Raw genomic sequence first — 18,362 nt, 5'->3', positions numbered from 1 at the left:
CACTGTGCTACTTCAGTACTAAAATGATGTGTATTGAGCACTGCAAGTACCAGCACAGCATCAAATTTGAGTAACAAAGTGACAAATAAAGGTTAGCAATGAGTTTAATGTTACACTGAATTAAAGGAAGATATTTTCACTTGAATATTGGGTAAAAGAGTACAAAGGCTAGCCTACATGAACGGGCTTGTGCTATTAACAACTGTTGTTTTAATGTGAGAAATAAGTGAGGTGAGTTTAGAGTGGTGAAGTTACTGTAAAAATATGGGGTGGAGAAATATTAGGAACAGAGAGGAGTATGGGAAGAAAGAAATTGAATGCAGCTTGCAAGCATTAAATGTTTCTCTTTACATCAGGAACAGTGGTTTATTGCTTGCACAAGCATTTTGCTGCTTACTCCAGATACTTTGTTAATGCAGGCAGAATGTAATGGGATGGACTCACAGAAGATACAAAACTAACAAAGATTCTGTTTAATCACTAGCGGGAGTTTAGAATAACTCCAGTTAGCAACATGACCTTACTCTGGAAGAATAACAGTTTAAATGAGGGCTCAGCTTAACCCATGTATTATAGTGATATCTGGGGTTAATCTGGGTACAGTATGTAAGAGAGAGAGAGTGTTGCTCTTGCTGGATTAAGCCATAGCTGAAAATAATTAGTACATTTTTTTTTAAATCAAGTAGAGCATGTTCAATAAATAACTGGATGCCTGTGGGAAAAAATGCTCAGTAAGAGATTTGTGAAATGAGTAATAAAAAAAAAAGGTAAAAGTTGATTTGAGCCATGTAGATAGTTAAGAAATTAAATTCATAGTGGAAAATAGCAATTTGACTTGAAAATAAAGCTGCCCAAGGAACAGCAGGTATTACACATCTTAAGAGCTGGCCCTGGTCAGTTGTTAGTTGTGTTCACCCAGAAGGGAGAATTCAAATCGAGGAGGAGTGGCTGCTTTCACTTTGTGCTTCTTTATTTACTGTTGCATTTTAATAGTTGGAATTGTTTATTTGCTCACAGTCTTTGCTTTGCTACTTTGGTGGTTGCCCTAATTCCTGCACATGCTATTGCCCAAAGCTGATAAAATGCAGTGCATGTGGTTAGAGTTTCACACTAGAAACACCTGGGGTGTCACTGCTGCAGTAGTAGGGATTGCTGGATGGAATTTCCTGGCTTGATTTCTTCACCCCTGGCCCAATTAGAGATGCTGATCACTATCTCCTCCCTCATACTCAGTGTTCTGTGGTTATTCACTGTACAGAAGGTTTTGGCCCTTTGTGGTGTTGTTTTTTTTTTTTGAAAATTTTTGTCTGTGCACTCAAAGAGTGGCTTTTGTTAATCTGTTAAGAGGTCCTAAGTGTAAATTTAATTATCACCTTAGAGACAATGTACGAAGTATATAGCTAGATTTGCACTCAAACAAAGTCTCAGGTCTTTTAAAATAAATGTTTCCCATTTCTTTCAAGGTTTCTTAGGTCTGAGAACCTTTATTAATCTCACTGCCTCCCCCTTCAGGACACAACTGCAAAGTGAAAACTAATGTTCAAATTGTAAATGCCATATGGGAATGAAGGAGAAAACAAAACAAAATAAGCCAAACCAAAATGACTGTTCAAGTGTTCATATGTTAATCTTTCTTCCCCCTCTCCTTTCATGTCTTGCTTTTAGGTCAGTCACCACCCACCTATTTCTGCATGCCATGCTGAATCTGTGAATTTTGCTTTTTGGCAAGGTAACTCTTCAGTCTATCATTTACTTTTACAGTGTTCATAATGTTTTCATTGTATGTCTAACAGAAATTAGGAAAAGTTGAAATTCCTTGCTTAAATTTGTATTAGAATGATTTAATGAAATATTAGCCTATACTTACTTGCATGCTTCTTATTTGGATCTTCTGCTACTATAAAAGCTCTCATAAGACTTTGCTTTGTTTGGATTTTTTTCATGTAAGATTAATTGATTATTATTGTCCTGTACAAATATCTGCTTTTCTTTAAAATCAGGTTTGTTTGGGGTTTTAGGGGGGGGGTGTTGTTCTTTAGTAAAGAAGAATTGTACCTCAAGCTATTTATAAAACAAACAAGCTGGAAGACAGCATGAAAACACTACATGTTAAATCCTGAACCTTGGCAAATCTTGTAAACCTGTTCTGAAAGCAATTTTCAAAAATGAGCATAACAGCAAGGATAAATACATTTACCTTCTCTTTCTCTCCTGGTATTACTACAGTATGTAAGATTTTGTGCTATTTGACTACTGTTTTTTTCCAAAAGATATGTGTTGGAGCTTTGGCTGCTGTGTGTTGCTAGTGAAGGTGTCAGCCAGTAAGAGCACCTATGTGATTCGATAATTCTAGAGCATTTACACAAAACATAACTCACTTAAAATCCTTCACTCCAGGGGTTTGTCAAATCACAATGTGGCCGTATTGTAATCTTTTTTTTTCCCTGATTGGCTCTGCTGACTCGATTATAGTTATTACAGATGGAACCATACTGAACAGACATTGGAACCCATTAGTCTTGGTTTTATTATTCTGTGTAATTCTTTGCTTTGTAAACACATACAGGGACACAAGAATCCTTTTGTTTATAGCCCAAAAGCTAAGATGACCAAAAATTTGTTCAGTAACTTGAACACTGTATAAATAAGATCAGATAGCAGCTTGTCTTAATAAAAATAGATGAGACTGATTTGTTTAACAAATCTTGACAACTGCTATCATTCAAATATTTTAACACTTCCATTTAGAGAATGAAGTTCTAATGAGAGCTGAGAATTTGATTAATGTGAGAGTCTGAGATTTGGTCTTTATGAGCACAGAACATTCAACCAGGGTGCAGCAGGTCTTGGGGATTTTTGTTTGCTTTCTTTTTAAATATGGCTAGCTGAGCTTATGGGAGGGCTAGACAATGATTTTTTTTTTTTTTTCCATTGTAAAGGCAAGTTTTAAATGCTGCGACCTTTTGTAATGAGGCTGTATTAACTTCCATGGAAAGATTAACACCAATTTAATCATAAGGGCAGCTTGTCAGTGAGTTCAGTTCTTTCTGTGTGCAAAGACCTTTTCACTTACTGTGGCACCTCCTCAGCTGAAAAGGAGACAGCAACATTGCCAGGGTAGTGCTGTCATCCCACCAGACACTGACCTTAGTTCATGTGTTCCATCACCAAGTCTCCCAGTCACGTCCCAGGAACTGAAGACTGGGCTCTCATAGGTACTGGTAGTTTGGAAATAGCTTTCCATGACTTGTGAAGCTGGCTCTGCTTTTGCAGAGGAGTGTCGACACATGAGCAGTAGAAATGAAGGACATTTCAACTATTCCAGTATCTGTGCCTGAATTAGTGTGAGCATAGCTTTGAAATAACTCTTTGCTTTTTCTCTTCTGTCCTAAAATTATTGCATGATCAAGTTGCACACTGGCTCTCAAGATGTTTCCCACATGCTGATCTCTGTGGGACAGCTTTGCCATTTATGAGAACATAGAATTTGGCACAATCTGGTAATGCACTTTAACTGTTAAACTCGGTAGGGTGTACCTTTGCCCTTTCTCTTCCATCCCACTGCAGAAGAGAGAATGCCAGGACAGAATTTCCTCAACAACATCATACTGGAAGTAGCTTTGGAGCACTTGTGCAGTGTAGGAATCACAACAGAATCGCTGTCACAGAAGATGCTGACCCAGCACTAGACTTCAAAACCAAAAAACCCAAAAGGTCCTTTTCTCACATGATAAAAAAGTAACTTTTTTGTGTGCAGAATTCTGTCCTATATCCCATTCTAGTCTTTTCAATGATAGGCAGCTCAGTGTGGCTCACTCCTCACTTGCACATATATTACTCAGGAGATACCCAAGTAATCTTTAAGTTGTGGTTTGAGCATCCATCTCACAACCAATGTAAGAATTTCCCCCTACAATTGCACAGGAAATGGTGTTTTGTTTTCCTTCTGTTAGAACTAGCATCTTTTTAAGACTAGAGTTGAATTTTCCCCTCTTTTTCAGGTTGGGCAAGGAATGGAGTTCCTAGAGTCTAAAATAGGAAGGGTACTATTCCTCTGAGCTCTGAAGTTACCATTAAAGTTACTGCCTGATTATCTAGCCCAGTTTAACTGTACACCCTTTTTGCCATGCTCCTCTCTTTCTTTCTCTTCCAGGTGCTTTTGCTCAATAAATTCAGCTAAACTTGCATTGATTTTTCTTTTCTTTATATATTTTTGAATAAAAATGAGACTTGGACAGTCTTTCTGTGATTCAAACAGGATTTCAAATGACCAGTTAAACTTACAGAGGGAGCTGGACTAAAACTCTCTGCCATTTTGTGCCCTTTGAAACCTTCTTTAGCCTCTTGACTGTGGATGTTCTTGTTATATTTTTGTATTTGAAATTCTGCTTTTGTTTTTGAAAATGTCTGCATTCATTCACTAGCAACTGACTTGCAGATGAATATATGCTGCTTATAGCTTATTCAAATTTCTTTCTTTAAAAAAGTTTTTGCGAGGACTGTTAAACATCTTAAATTGTTAAACATGTTACTTTGCTATTTAAATAACCAATATTATGATGAAAATCAAACAAATAGCAACAACACCAAACCCACCAACAAGTATTTGAAGGTCCCACAACAATCTTTGAACACTTCTGTTGCACGTTGTTTTGTTGAATTTCTTGAAAATAAAGTAGAGCCCAGAAACAGCCTGATTCACCTACCTGTGACTCAACCTGTATATTTTTTACTTCTTGTTCCAGATGTCAGATGGAAAAACAAATTCTGGGGGAAGTCCATGGAGATTGTTCCAGTTGGCACAACACATGTAACCCTTCCAGCGTAAGTGCTGCTGTTGGCACTGCTGTTCATGCACAGGCACAGATGCTTGCACACACTGGAACCACGTTCATTCAGAGGACAGCGAGCTCTGCTCTGCCCTTTGGAAGGACTGGTGGCTATGATTTCATTTAAAGAGAAAAGGGGAGGAAAAAAAGACCCCGACCAAACCAAAACCAGAAACATAAATCAGAAGCACTGACTCTTTCAAAAGTTATGTAAAACAAACAATGAAAAAAAAAAACCCTTCACTCCCGTGTACCCTGAAAAAAGAACAGTTGGTATTTTTATACTTCAGTTGAATTTCAACCCTAATTTATTTTAAATTCTCAGGGAAAAACTATAGGGTAAAGGAAGCTATGAATTCTTCTGCTTGAGTATGAGTTTGGGGGAAGAGGTGGTGGTGTTCTTGTCTTTTTTGGCTGTATTTGTAGGGACCCTGGCACCATGGAGTGTTCTGGGCTGTAGGCAAGACCAACAACCACCATCACTGCAGAAATAATTACTGTAAGTGATAAGTAGAACCAGTTATCTGGTGTTCATTATCCAAGGAAGCAGCCACTGTAGTGAAGTGTTGAGTATAGTTGGTTTGTTTCCTTTTGTTTTTTTAAATAAAAATCTGCAGTGGTTCGAGGCAGGCTTGTCAGAGTGCCCATTATTGATGAGCAATTAAAATCCCTTAGAATTTGGCCTATATCCATCGTGTTTGCAGAACCAGAGGTCTAAAGGTTGAGTATTATTCCAATTAAATCTGTTTTCCAGTGAGAGAGTACAAAATTAATTAATCTGCCATCTGAAAAAAGAAAACCCAAAGAATTCAGGAACCTAGCACTCATCAAATCAAGCATGCCTTTTTTTTAAGTAGATAAATTTGTAGTCTAGTAGGATAATATCCAAAAGGTGATGTAAAAACCATGTTGTGTTCATAGCACCTGCCCTAAGCTTTGAAATGAAAGGTTTCTAGGATGTGAATGAGTGCTCAGTGCCAAAATAATTAATATATATTATGGCTTATGATGGGCTGATGAACTGGGAAGCAATCTGTTTCATATGTGATCTCCATGTGCTGGTTTGTATCCCTGTGTATTTGATACAGAATTGGGTACAAAAAAGGTGCCAAGGCTATAGGGAAAAATTAAGCATTAGTATTAAGGTTTGTTTTGAAACAAATAGATATTTTTAGCATTTATCATAACATATGACATGCATAGGTAAGGGCAGAAAAACAAGTTACTGTGAGATACATTGGCTGCATTTCTGCAAGTCTGTAGAAAGTGTCCTTGTGTGTGCCCTTAGAAAGCAGCAAGTGAAAGCAAGTGATTAAGGGGAGGTAGGGAAAGATGCTAATAACTTCACAGGATGTGTGTGAGGCACTTGCTGTGGGTAAACTGGTGCTTTGTAAGTTTATGTTTTACCTTACCTGTAGTGAGTTGGCCATCCATACCCAGAACAAATTAAAGAATATATGTCTTCATGAGACTTTCCTTTCCTTGATGCTTAATAAAGCTGTTTTATAAGAGCATCTACTTCTTTCATAAAAGGTAAAATGTTGTATGCTCTATTGGTATTTGTTTATCTCTCCCTGACTGCTGTTTCCCAGTGTGCAACTACATCTTGAACTTCCTGGTGAGAACTTTGGCTCTTGCCTAAAGCGCACATATTAGGCTCAGCTTTGAGAGCTTGAGCCAAGCTTATTCCTCTCACTACATGTTCAGATCACTCTGGTAGCCCATGTCCTTGTGTCCTCCATTGTCACTGTGTTACAGCTTGGAATGGGCATCTCAGACTGTAGAAGACACCAAAATTATTACTTCTGGAAACTTAAAACTGGTTAGAAGGACAAGTAAATTGAGAGAAAACTGAATTCAAGATGAATGTATATAGCAGAAGTGAAAAGGATTTTCTGGGAGGTGGGATTGTTGTCATAGGGTTTGTTTTTGAGAAGGCTTGGAACAAGAAGATGAAGCATTCTAGTAAAAAAAAAAAAAGTTTATTTGGTTTCTCTAATCAAGTTCTCTGCATTTTTTTTTTCCTCGAGTTTGAGCTCACTTGAACATGGCATGAGGAATTTCTTGTGTGTATTTTTCCTTACAGCTTTAAAGATCATTTTGCATGGAACAAGGTGACATCCTGCATCCATAACATCTTAAGTGGACAAAGATGGATTGAACACTATGGAGAGATCATCATAAAAAATCTTAATGATGACACGTGCCACTGCAAACTGACTTTCATAAAGGTAACCACAGCAGTGTTGGCACTGCCTTTTCTAACAGGCACGGCAGTGGGAGGATGCTCTCTGTGAAGCTCAGTACTTCTGCTTACAAGCTGTAATTACCTGTGATTCCTTGAAAACTGTAATTTTGAAGGAAATGCCACTCACTAGACAAAAAAGAGAAGCGACAGTTTTCTTGAGTGATTCCACTGGAAATGGAGGAATTATGGGGAAAGGAATATCATGGAATTTGATGGGTTTGATGAGAGACATAGGCACAAGCTAACTACTGCACATGCCTCCTATGAGCCCACTGGCACATGCTGTGCTCATTTACCAGCTATAGGACCAGTGCTTATGCAGGGTGCTTCTCTTGATGCTCTTTTCTAGCCCTTTGCAGGTACTCAAAGGAGTTTAAGTAAGAGGTTGTGGTTTTACTCAAAGCTTTTGCTTCAGTACAAGTACAACACATGTTACTTCTTCAGGAATTGTCCTTATAACACAGTTAAATTCAGTTTTTGGCAATAGATGACTTTGTAGTAAAGGAAAATCAACGAAAATGTAAAACAATGCCAAAATTTCTAACCTGAGAAATACTTTAATAAATCATCCTAAGAGACTTACCTTAACCTTCATTTTTTGTATCTGATTGATGGATAAAGGCGCTGCTGGACATAGAACAGGCCAAACAGATACAAGGGATACAGTACTTCAGTGTACCTATGCAGCAAGTTTGGGGGTTTTTATTTGTTTTCCTGAATACTTTGTGCTTTCTAAGAAGAATTAGGGTGATTTTTTTTTTCCAAATACTTACTTGAAAGTACTTTAATGTATTTTCAGACCTGCACTGGATGTTTAAAGTTTAAATATTTAAGACTGAGAGCCTGCAAATCTCACACCTTTAATATTGTAAGATTGGAGATTAATGTAGGAGTTCCTTCTCTTCCTCTTCTGCAAATTTGGGAGATGTAGATAACCAAGTCAGGACCCAGGGTCAACTGTCCTTGGGCAAAATTCAGGGTCAGCTGCACTTCACCTCATGCTGTCCCTAAAAAAAGGCAAACAAAATACATACAATTTTCAGCATTAGTATCTTAAGAAGCTAACATACTAATAAGTTTGTATTTTAATGGTACTAACAGCAGCTCTTTGCATTTGGTGTTGTAATGCACACCTAAATGAACAGTTCTCACTGCTCTACAGCCTGGTGCTACTGGCATGGCAAAACAACCTGCACTTGAGCTTCTCTGCACCTTCTTTCCCCTCGTTCCTTTTCATTCTAGGCAAAGTATTGGAATCCAAATGCACATGAGATTGAAGGCAGTGTCATGGATAAATCTGGGAAAGTTGTGCATCGACTCTTTGGGAAGTGGCATGAAAGTTTATACTGTGGGACAACTTCATCGTCAAACTGCATATGGAGAGCAAGTTAGTGATCAGAATTGCTCATGTACACAAACTGAGATCTTGAGTATAAGCTTATTGTTTTCATATCTTTATTAGGTCACAATTTCTTGTTATTTTCCAGTAGAATATTAGATTTTTGTCAAGCATTTAAAAGCTAGATCAGAAGAATATATAATTTAAATAATATGAGAATTTAATCGCATTGCTTTCTGTATTTTCTCCATTCTCCCTCATTTTCATATTCAGGAACGAAGTGAGTATTGAGAACTTTAGCAGGAAGGGGCGGGGGGGTAAAGAACAAAGTCCTCCTACTGCTCATGAACAGAATTGTTGTTTATTTCATGTGTTGAACACTGGAGGATAGCCCACAAAGCTCAATTCTGTAATGACAGTGATAGCTGAATTTCTCCCAAGCTCATGGGGCTTTGTCTACTGTGCTTTGAAAAAACATTATGATAATAGCATGGCCTTCATCACAGTTGTGCTGTGATTCAGCTGAGATAACAGAAATTTCTCTTGTTGCAGTGTAATTATCAAGGGGGATGTTCTCCTTTGTCACATTATTAAAAACCTCTTGTTCCCCTAGAACTGACACTGTGGATCAGGCATAAACAAATGACTGGAGGGAGGTTGATATTTTCTTTCTCAATATAATAGCATTTAATTGGAATTCTGAATGTACTCTTTTTTTTCTGTAGATCCAATGCCTAAAGATTATGAACAGTGGTATGGATTTACACAATTTGCACTGGAGTTAAATGAACTGGACCCACAGACTAGATCATTACTCCCATCCACTGACACACGTTTTAGGCCAGACCAAAGGTAAGAAACTTTAACTCCAAAATATTTTCCTTAAATGGTTCTTAATCTTCTGTACTCTCACTCTACCCTGAATTCAGACTATTTTCTGTGGATATCTGCAGTGTGTTTCTATTTTTACATTAATGTGCATCTGAAACAGACATTGTAATCACTTAATTGAGAGATGGTCTAGTCATTATGGAAGTGTGTCCCAAAATTGTCTCTTGGATGCTTCTAGATAACTGCCTTTCCAAGGATGTTAAAACCTCAGTACTTCAGGTACTGGATGTTGAGCATACAGTATTTGAATTACTGAAAACTGAAACACTTAAAAGTTCTTTCTGCAGTGAAATTTTTACTTTTGCAAATTTCCAAGTAGAAGAATCTAATGTAACTGTGGCTCTGAGTTTGTTACAAGAGTTAGTTTTCTTTAAGTGCTTTTTCATAGTGCAGTTGTCTGCAGAGGTAGCTGTTTACCTTTCAAACACTGTGAAATACCTGCTGGGAAGATTAGATTCTTCTGGGGGCAGAAGACCAATTGTCTCATATCACTGCTGCTGCAGGTTTCTAGAAGAAGGGAATATTGAAGGAGCTGAAATGCAAAAGCAGAGGATCGAGCAGCTACAGAGAGAAAGACGGAAGGTGCTAGAAGAAAACAATCTAGAGCATCAGCCTAGATTTTTCAGGTACTAGATAATAATTGGCATATACTATCATTTATTGAAATTCTTATTATAAATCTGATTTTAAATTGCCGTGTTACAGGCTCCAGTTTTTTACCAGGGTTCTGTGATATACTTTGGGTTTGTACTTTGGTGATGTAGAATACTCCAGACGTAATTAGAACTCACAATTATGTACTAGTTTTTTATTAGTGCATCCCTGAATTTTTTTTTTTTTTTTTGCCTTGGTGGCAATTTAGATTTGGTCTACATTTGAATTTACCTGAGTGAATGTAGCATCTTTGATTCTTTGAAGCAAGCTGAAGTACCTGGATTTAGCTCAATTACCTCTGCTGAATTCAGTGGGATTGCCTGGTGTGGAAGTGTGCAGAGTTGGAGCCTTTTACTTCCAGGGCTATTTCTGTACATGTTTCCCTTATTTTATGGGGAGAGAATTATTGTTCTGAGGGCACTTTATCTCTTCCTGCTGTAAATCAGTTAAACACGAGACTTAAAGCATTGAAAGACAAAAAGGAATGCTGTGAGGAAGTGGTCTTTTGCCCTCCAGCTTCTCTGTTCTGCAGGGAAAGAGTTGGAGCCAAGATGAATGTTGAATGGGCCTATTAGTAAATCTGGGATCATATTTTTTCTGGATATGTCTATACTGTACTTCTGAGGAACACTGGAATGTTTTAAATAGGTGTGAAAGGGAATGGCTTTAACTACTACATCTCTGACAAGCTGGTGGACTAACTCATCACATGCCAATCACACGTACTAGAGGGAAGGTGGATAGAGGCAAAGTCTAATACTTTGTGATTGTATATTCACAATGAGAATTGTGAATGAGGATTTGAATCCTTACAATGAGGATTTGAAAGCTGAGATTTATCCTGTAGATTTAAATGGCAGAATAAAGAATCTAATTATTATATAGCAAAAGTATTAGAGCAGATAGGACTTAATGCATTTGTCTCTTCAATAGTGAAGTTCTCTGGTGAATATTAGATTGAGATGCCTCTCCATGGCCCAGTGCAGACACACCAAGCTATACTGCCTTGTTTGCAGGCTGCAATGAGCTGCACTGCTCCTGGTTTGTGGGTTGGATTTGGTATCTGTGCATGGTGCTACACTGCATTACACAGCATATGGATGGAAAATATAAGCTAACATTTGTTTAATCTTTGATAGGAAATCCAGCGATGACTCCTGGGTGAGCAATGGAACCTACATGGACCTTAGAAAAGATCCTGGTTTTTCCAAACTGGACAATCCTGTCCTCTGGTGAAAGAGGAGCTAAGTGAAGATATTCTGTGCTGTATTCTTGGATCTGATTTAAAAGACATATATATAAAATATAACTATATATCTATATATACACACCTATATATACACACACACATACAGAATGTATGTGGTATGTGCAAATGTGCATATCTCCAGAATCGTGCTTAATTTAGAATCTGATAATTCATTTGTTTCCTTTACTCAACTATTGCAGTGGTTGTTTGAATGTATAAATAGCCTAACTTCCTTTTATAAAATATTTAATAAATAGTACTGAATGTTAACAGATGGAAAAGAGCGGAGCTTTTACACTACTTTTTCAATGTGTAATAACGTCAGTTCTGAGTTAAATTATGCCTTACTGAATTGCATTGGAGACAGTAGCATCAGCATCTCCTAGCTGTGCTGAGGAAAGGTGCAAGCCTTAGTAACTCAAACTATAGGTAGGCTTCCACAGTGCAATGAGTAGTTCAGCTGTCTCTGGGCTGGTATAAATTGCTAAAACAGATTATCAGCTGGTGCTGGAATATGACTGATCTTTTGCTGTCTGCAGGAAAGATTTAAGTAAGCTTTTGTATCTATTAACTTTCTTCTTAGCTTTATGGAAGAGGTAGTTCTGAGCTTACATCGGTGGTTCTACTGCCTTATATATAAACTGTACCCGGTTAAATGTAGTGCTAGAAAGTCAGGAATCGCCAAAATTTTCCACTGGGAAAAATTTTCACTTCAAATTTATAGCCCCCAACAGGGCAAGAAGAGGAGATCATTTGTATATACTGCTTGAGCACTGACTAGATGAAGAAGCTCTCTCTTTTTCCAATAAGTGAAATCTTATACAGAGCACGAAATCCTGTGCTTCCATAGCTTCATTTTACTCACTTAAAAATTGCAACAGTAAGACTTTTTAAAAATTAAGCAAACTGATTATTTTAAGCTAGAAATTTTTCCTAGTATTTTGATATTTTCTACCTCTTAAGAAATAACATATTTAAGATGTTATATTTAAAAAATTACCATCTGCCTTATGAAGAAGTGTATGGAGTCTTTGATCTTCCTCTGTTTGTTAAGTTCAGATAAATATGTAAATGTCTTGCACTAAATCAATTGCACCCTTTCCTGTAATTTTATACGTATGGTTCCATTTGTGAAGCTATTAAACCATAGGTCAGAAATTTAACAGGAAGCAAATGTAGCAGAAGCCTCACTTTTGAATGAAGATGGGCAGTATTTTTTGTTTTCTTCCATCAAATCACAATGCCATAGTCATTAACAACCTAATTTGCATTCCCACATATCTGCAACCCAAGCCTGATCCATTAGGTTCTTCTAATCTGCTCTGTGTGTCTGCAACTCTCTGGCAGCAATGCAGTTTTTCACATGATAGATCTGCATCCTGTCACCACACCCTTTTCTTTTCTTTACATGCCACTGTAAAGACATAAAACAAACCCAAATACTGCCATGTTAAATTGGCTTATGACTGGAACAACTGGACATGGCACGGATGAAGTAGACTCCTAGGAGGACAGACTAATAGCTTAGAAAAGCTTGCACTTTACTGCAATTGTGCTGCATTGTTCTAGAGAAAAATCTATTAAAAATGGATCTATGTATTGTATGTAACATGAAGGAAATACTATGAAGGTTTTAAATTTTAAACAAAATCTATGGTGTCAGATTAGATGTATATTTGAACTTTGCTTTCTATTACCTTGAAGCCTCATTGTCTCAGAGGCAGATGAATGCTTTTTCACCATTTCTCATTTTGCCCAGGATCTCTCCCTCACCATTATTTCTGTAATTTAGTACCAAAGAAGTTAGCATAATTATATCTAATTAATATCTCTTCAGAAAACTTGACTACCATGCCAGCAGCTTTAAACAAGGCAAGGTTCACACTTATATGAAGACAAAATCTGGGCTTTGATTCCAAAGGAAGTATTAAACTTTGGGGGCTGTTTGGCTTTTCAAGAAAATTGAGGTTCTCTTCATGCCTTGTTCCCTCCCTGTCTTTTATTCTTGTATTAACTGTCAAAACCTCACACAGAAATGAGTTGATTATTGCAATTATCCTTGCTGTTGGTAATTACAATTTATACTCAAATTAAGGTTCATTTAAAAACAAAAGAGAGTAGAGGAAATAAAATCTTTTAAGAAAAGGAGCAAAATTTGTGGAGGCTGCATTAAGCTTGCTCATTGTCATATTTGGCAGCTACTGTGATACTGCCTGATCTGATTGCTGGGTTTGTATATTCTGTGTGTGGAGGAGATTCCCCTATGTAGGTATTAAACAAAACAAGTCTCATATGGGGTATTTGAGTAATGATTTTTGAGAAATCAGACTGGCAGTGCCAAGTCTGATTTCTCCAACACTCCAAACTGTCCAAAATACATGGGATGAATGACAAGCATTGGGCTGAGCAGTGCCTTATATAAAAACTTCTTCATCAAAATTTCTGTATCAAGAACGTAAACTCCAGAATTTTAGCACTGTCTCCATAAAAATGCCTGAGAATAATCCAGGACATTTCTTAAATGCATGAAGCAAAATCATTGAACAAGTAATTGCTCCTTTTGTACATCTGTAATACACACCTCCAAACACAATGTAACCAGTTGTGAATGATCCTCTGACCCCATGTTCCAACTGCAGCATAGTTTTCCCTGCTTACTTTTGTATAAAACAATTGGGTTTAGTTGTTAATCTTCTGTTGACTGTATATTAAGGAGTGAAAGAAATTTGTCTTGATGTTAGTTCTGTGTATTTCTGCATGTAAATATATTCAACATTCACAAAGCTAATATATTCTATAAAGTTATTCTTGGTAAAATATGAAATTTTGGTAGTTTTCTTCCCTGAAATTTCAGCTGTGTTAATGGGTACAAAATTTATATTAGCTTTCTGCAGTATAACTAAGACAACTGTTATTCTTAATAACTGACACTGAGGGACTTTTTACCCACTATTTCTACCCTGACTGGTAAAAAAGAATGTATCAGGCAACTGGACTGCTTCCTTTCATACACAGCTGTGATCCCCCAGGTGTGTAGCTCAATGGATCAGTCTTAAAATTTCATGATGACCCTTGCCTGCTGTTCTGGCTCTCTTATTTCATGACTTTATAAACACTGCTGAATATAATTTTGGAGGCCAGTTTGAGAAGCACTCGTGCAGCCCTGCCTTTCTGTGTGTGTCTCTTCATAAAGTAAAACCCTCACTATAAACTTCCATCAAGGTGATGGAGCAACTCAGGCCTCTCGGTGTTGAAATCCTGCTTCATTTTTCAAGTTGTAAAGCATAGAAAGAAAAAAATCCAGGGAAATATTATACATAGGAACAGCAACCCACAGCTCTACTTTCAGATTTGCAGGCTTGATGCTTAGTTTCTCATTTTGTGTAAATTTGTAAATTTGGGATTACAAAACAGCATCACTTTTCAGGAGGCAACTCTGGGTAGCGTAAAGTGCCCTTTAGACCCAGTGGAACTAGACAGCACCATTAATCACTGCATTCCTTTCTGGATCTCTGTTCTCTGAGATATGCTTGATGTGATCGTTTACAGCACTGAATTACTTCTTTTAGACACTTTTTGAAGTACAGATCCAGTAGTCTGTACCTGGGTTCTTTATGCAGAGCTTGGAAAGTTAGATGCCTGGAAGAAGGACCAAAACCAGCCCCAATTTTGATAAGGAGACATCCTGAAGATCTGTTCTAACACCAACCAGTTTTCTCTGAAGGGCTGGAAACAGGATTGCTGCTTTCTTTTAAAATCTGGCCCCTGAAGGACATAATAGTTCAAACACAGTCACCTGTGTTACCTGGCAGCTTAGTGTTGAATCCAGATCATGGTACGGAAAGAGCACCAATGCATGGGACCAGAAATTAGGGCTCCACCAGGGACAGCTTCACGTTGCACAAAGGTCCAGTGCTGGTCTCAAAACAAACTCCCCCAAAAAACCCAACCTAACAAAGACCTCACCCCTTCCCAGGCCCCTCGCTTTCCCTCAGCTGTTTACAGTCCTGCTCAGGTTTTCTATGTGGTCCCTTATTCACTGGCTTGTTTTTCTCTTTATTAAAAAACCTGATGAATAGGAAAACAGTCCATAGCAACAAATGATAAATCATACCTAGAGGCTGTAGTTAAATTCTTTCCCCCATAAATTCCTTCTGTATCTTTTCCTTGAATGTGAAAAAGACTTTCCTGTGCTCTGGAGTCAGACCTGGTAAGGGTAGTGTGCTATGGAAATATGCAGCTGTGTCTGCTCCACAGATCCTAATTACAAATGTCCTTGCATCTGTGTTTGTGTAAATCTCTTGTGCTGTCACTCCAAATGACCAGCTTGGAAAAGCACAAAACTTTCAACATATCTTGCTTTGTTCAGTATGGCTTCTTTTTTGTGTAAACTCATGCAGAGGGGGCAGGATGAAGAGGATTGCAAAACTTGTCCCATGGTGCATTTTAATAGAGAGAAGGATGACATCAACTCGTCCACATAACTGAATACATCTTGCAAGGGCTAGAATGAGATGGTGCTATTCAAAGGAGTGATTTTTTTGGTTGAGTGTGTTTTCATTCATGAATTATTCCTACAATAAATAAAATTCACAGTGTTCACTAACTCATCCTTTCTACTTTCTAGCTACTGGTGAGTGCAACTTACTCCAGCAGCTGTGGGCTCATAAGAACTGCACATTATCTGGCTTGCCTTTTGAAACTTAGCAAATGCTGTAACCTACCACCAAATGTATTACTGTACTGCTCAGTTCTTAGATACTGTTCTTGCTGCAGCTTTTTGAAAGCAATAAGAGAAATTTTCCGCATAAGCAGTTGGCATATGTTAAAGAATTATTTTTAATTATTCATTTATTTTTACTATAAATTGTTGATTTGGTGTTTTTAATGTGTAAAACAAAACTGTATTAAAGCTTAAGAGAATGTGATGCTGATCCACAAGAGGTGATGATGTCTATCAGCTCCACATGTTGGAGATGGTTGGCATCCCTGAGAATCTGAAAGACTTTGTGTTAACAGTATTTTGCTAGTTCTAGTATTGTAAGAACATCCCACATATACGTGGTATTACATAAAGCTGCTAAATGCTGAATTTGTTGTTTGTTTTGATGGGGCATTAGTGATTTCAGAATGAGGAACGGTATCTTATGTATTAGAATTATTGCTGACTTTCAGATATTTGAGAAGTCTCTCTGTAGTCAGGACCATCACTGTTTTCTGCTTCGCTCCAAATAGTTGTAATAACATTGGAGTACCTTGATGCACAACTAGATTTATTATTTTTGCCTCTGTAACCAATTTAGTTGGATGTTAATAAATCACACTTGCAAAAGGTCACAGAGAACCCTGACTTTTTCCCAGGGGTTGTAAGCATCTTTCTTCAAAGGTTGTTAGTGGCAGCTGAAGCAAATCTCACTGCTGTAGTGATCTGGGCTTTTTGCACTTTGCAAAATGGCAAGTAGGAAAGAGCTTCCATCTGCTAGAACTCTTATTTATCACTCTAACAATCTGTCTGGTAGTTGTGTCATATTCCAGTTGTACTGCTCTGCACAACCCTGCTCCACAGCTAATGTGCCAGACACTGGGGCAGGAAAAGGGGTAGGTAAGCTGATGGAATCCATTTACAGCTGAAAGTTTATTCCTAAGAGTAGTTTTTAGCATACAGATGTGCAGCATAAATATTACGCTTTAGTATGAATGTAGAAACCACAAATTAAATGTTCTTCATAAAATAAAATTTAAAAACAAGGAAATATGGTATTTACAAGGTAAAATAAATAACTGGAAAGAAAGGATATCAGTGTGGTGCTTTTTCCCTTAGAGATGGTGACAGCTCTGCCAATCAGACCTCAATGATGTCTTATAGTCCCACCATATGTGTATAAGATGCAATAGGAATGGACTAGGATCTTGCAAAATGTGGGATTACAATGAGTGTAACTCCTGACCAATGTGAAATTCCTGGCTGTGTGGTTCCACAGCACTTTGCAGCCTCAGTGTCTACAAAGATTTAGTGGGAGGGACCATGGAGCTTACAGGAAGAGCTGGGAAAGCTGTATCTATATACTTGTTACCATGCAAAATATCATCGACTGTTGTGGCAGAATCAGAATAGAGGCCAAAAGAAAAACAGTCTTTACAGTGTTTTTTTGAGATCCATCCATTTTAGTTCTATTGGGTTAAGAACTTCAGAACTTTCTCTTTGTGTCAGGGAGAATTACTTCATTGCTGATTTATTTCATATAGATCTGATATGGTTTAATTGGTATCTAAAATAACTCGATTTAGTTCAAGTTGCTGGGAAAGTTCTGGTTTACAGAAGCAGTAGTATATTTTTCATAATTATAAAAGGGAGAGGAAGATTGCAAGGGATGCTCATTATTGGTGCTTCACTCATCAGCACCCAGGGCAGCAGGAATTTCTCTTACAGAGAAATGGATATGAAAGTGAATTTCTTATGACTGCCTCTCAAGCTAATACCATGCCAAGTGTCCACAGTGTGGTCAGTGCTACCCAGACAAATCAGGCTGTTCTTCTCTACAGAAGTGCAAGATAAAGTTGGCTTGTGTAGAGCTTGCATCCAATTTGTGTTTAAGCTCAGTTGTCTTTTCATTTACAGTAATCTCTATTTTAAAGTCGTTTTGCTCACTGCAAAATGATTCAAATCTTCATAGGGTGAGTAAGAACACTAACAGCTGAGCAAAGCTTGCTCTACATAATAACCAACACATCTTGGCTTTTTTGTTGTTGTTTTTTATGCTTCTATAAATTATATATATAATATATCATTATGTTTCTTATATTTCTTTCATGTTGCGAATGTTGCTCTCTGTGCCTGGTTTATTGATTTTGAATTTAGACCTCTGTTTTATGCATAAGAATTTGTAGGGTTACTGTCTGTTTTTAAATGGGGTTAAAAGCTGACCAGAATCCAAATTCTGATGTATACCTTTGAATTTGTATCTTTGCTTACTCTGTACCAAGGGAAATATTTGAAATTACTTTGTGCAAACTCTCATTTGAGGTAAATCAACATTGCTCTACTGAGCTGAATGTAACCAAGGCTTGAGTTCACTGAGAATTTGTCTCTGTGGGCTCACTAATGTAAGTTTTTACAGGCTCTTGAAACAGTAATAAATTCCTGGAACACAA

At 37.5% G+C, this 18,362-nt stretch overlaps 1 protein-coding gene across 5 annotated transcripts in view; it reads left to right on the top strand.

Annotated features, from left to right (window-relative positions):
* The window catches only part of OSBPL3 (oxysterol binding protein like 3), an 87,463-nt gene extending 69,101 nt beyond the window's left edge, over window positions 1-18,362 (top strand). For all 5 annotated transcript variants that reach the window (XM_030264849.4, XM_030264851.4, XM_002193340.7 and 2 more), the window contains 7 exons: window positions 1,666-1,729; window positions 4,746-4,824; window positions 6,916-7,060; window positions 8,320-8,464; window positions 9,142-9,268; window positions 9,811-9,933; window positions 11,101-18,362. In XM_030264849.4, the coding sequence (XP_030120709.4) occupies window positions 1,666-1,729; window positions 4,746-4,824; window positions 6,916-7,060; window positions 8,320-8,464; window positions 9,142-9,268; window positions 9,811-9,933; window positions 11,101-11,197 (780 nt within the window). In that variant the 3' untranslated portion in view covers window positions 11,198-18,362. The remainder of the gene's footprint in view (window positions 1-1,665; window positions 1,730-4,745; window positions 4,825-6,915; window positions 7,061-8,319; window positions 8,465-9,141; window positions 9,269-9,810; window positions 9,934-11,100) is intronic.

This window comes from Taeniopygia guttata, chromosome 2 (assembly GCF_048771995.1).
Source record: "Taeniopygia guttata chromosome 2, bTaeGut7.mat, whole genome shotgun sequence".
Classification (NCBI taxonomy): domain Eukaryota; kingdom Metazoa; phylum Chordata; class Aves; order Passeriformes; family Estrildidae; genus Taeniopygia; species Taeniopygia guttata.
Note: the sequence above shows the minus strand (reverse complement) of the source record. Positions and strands in the feature narration are given on the sequence as shown.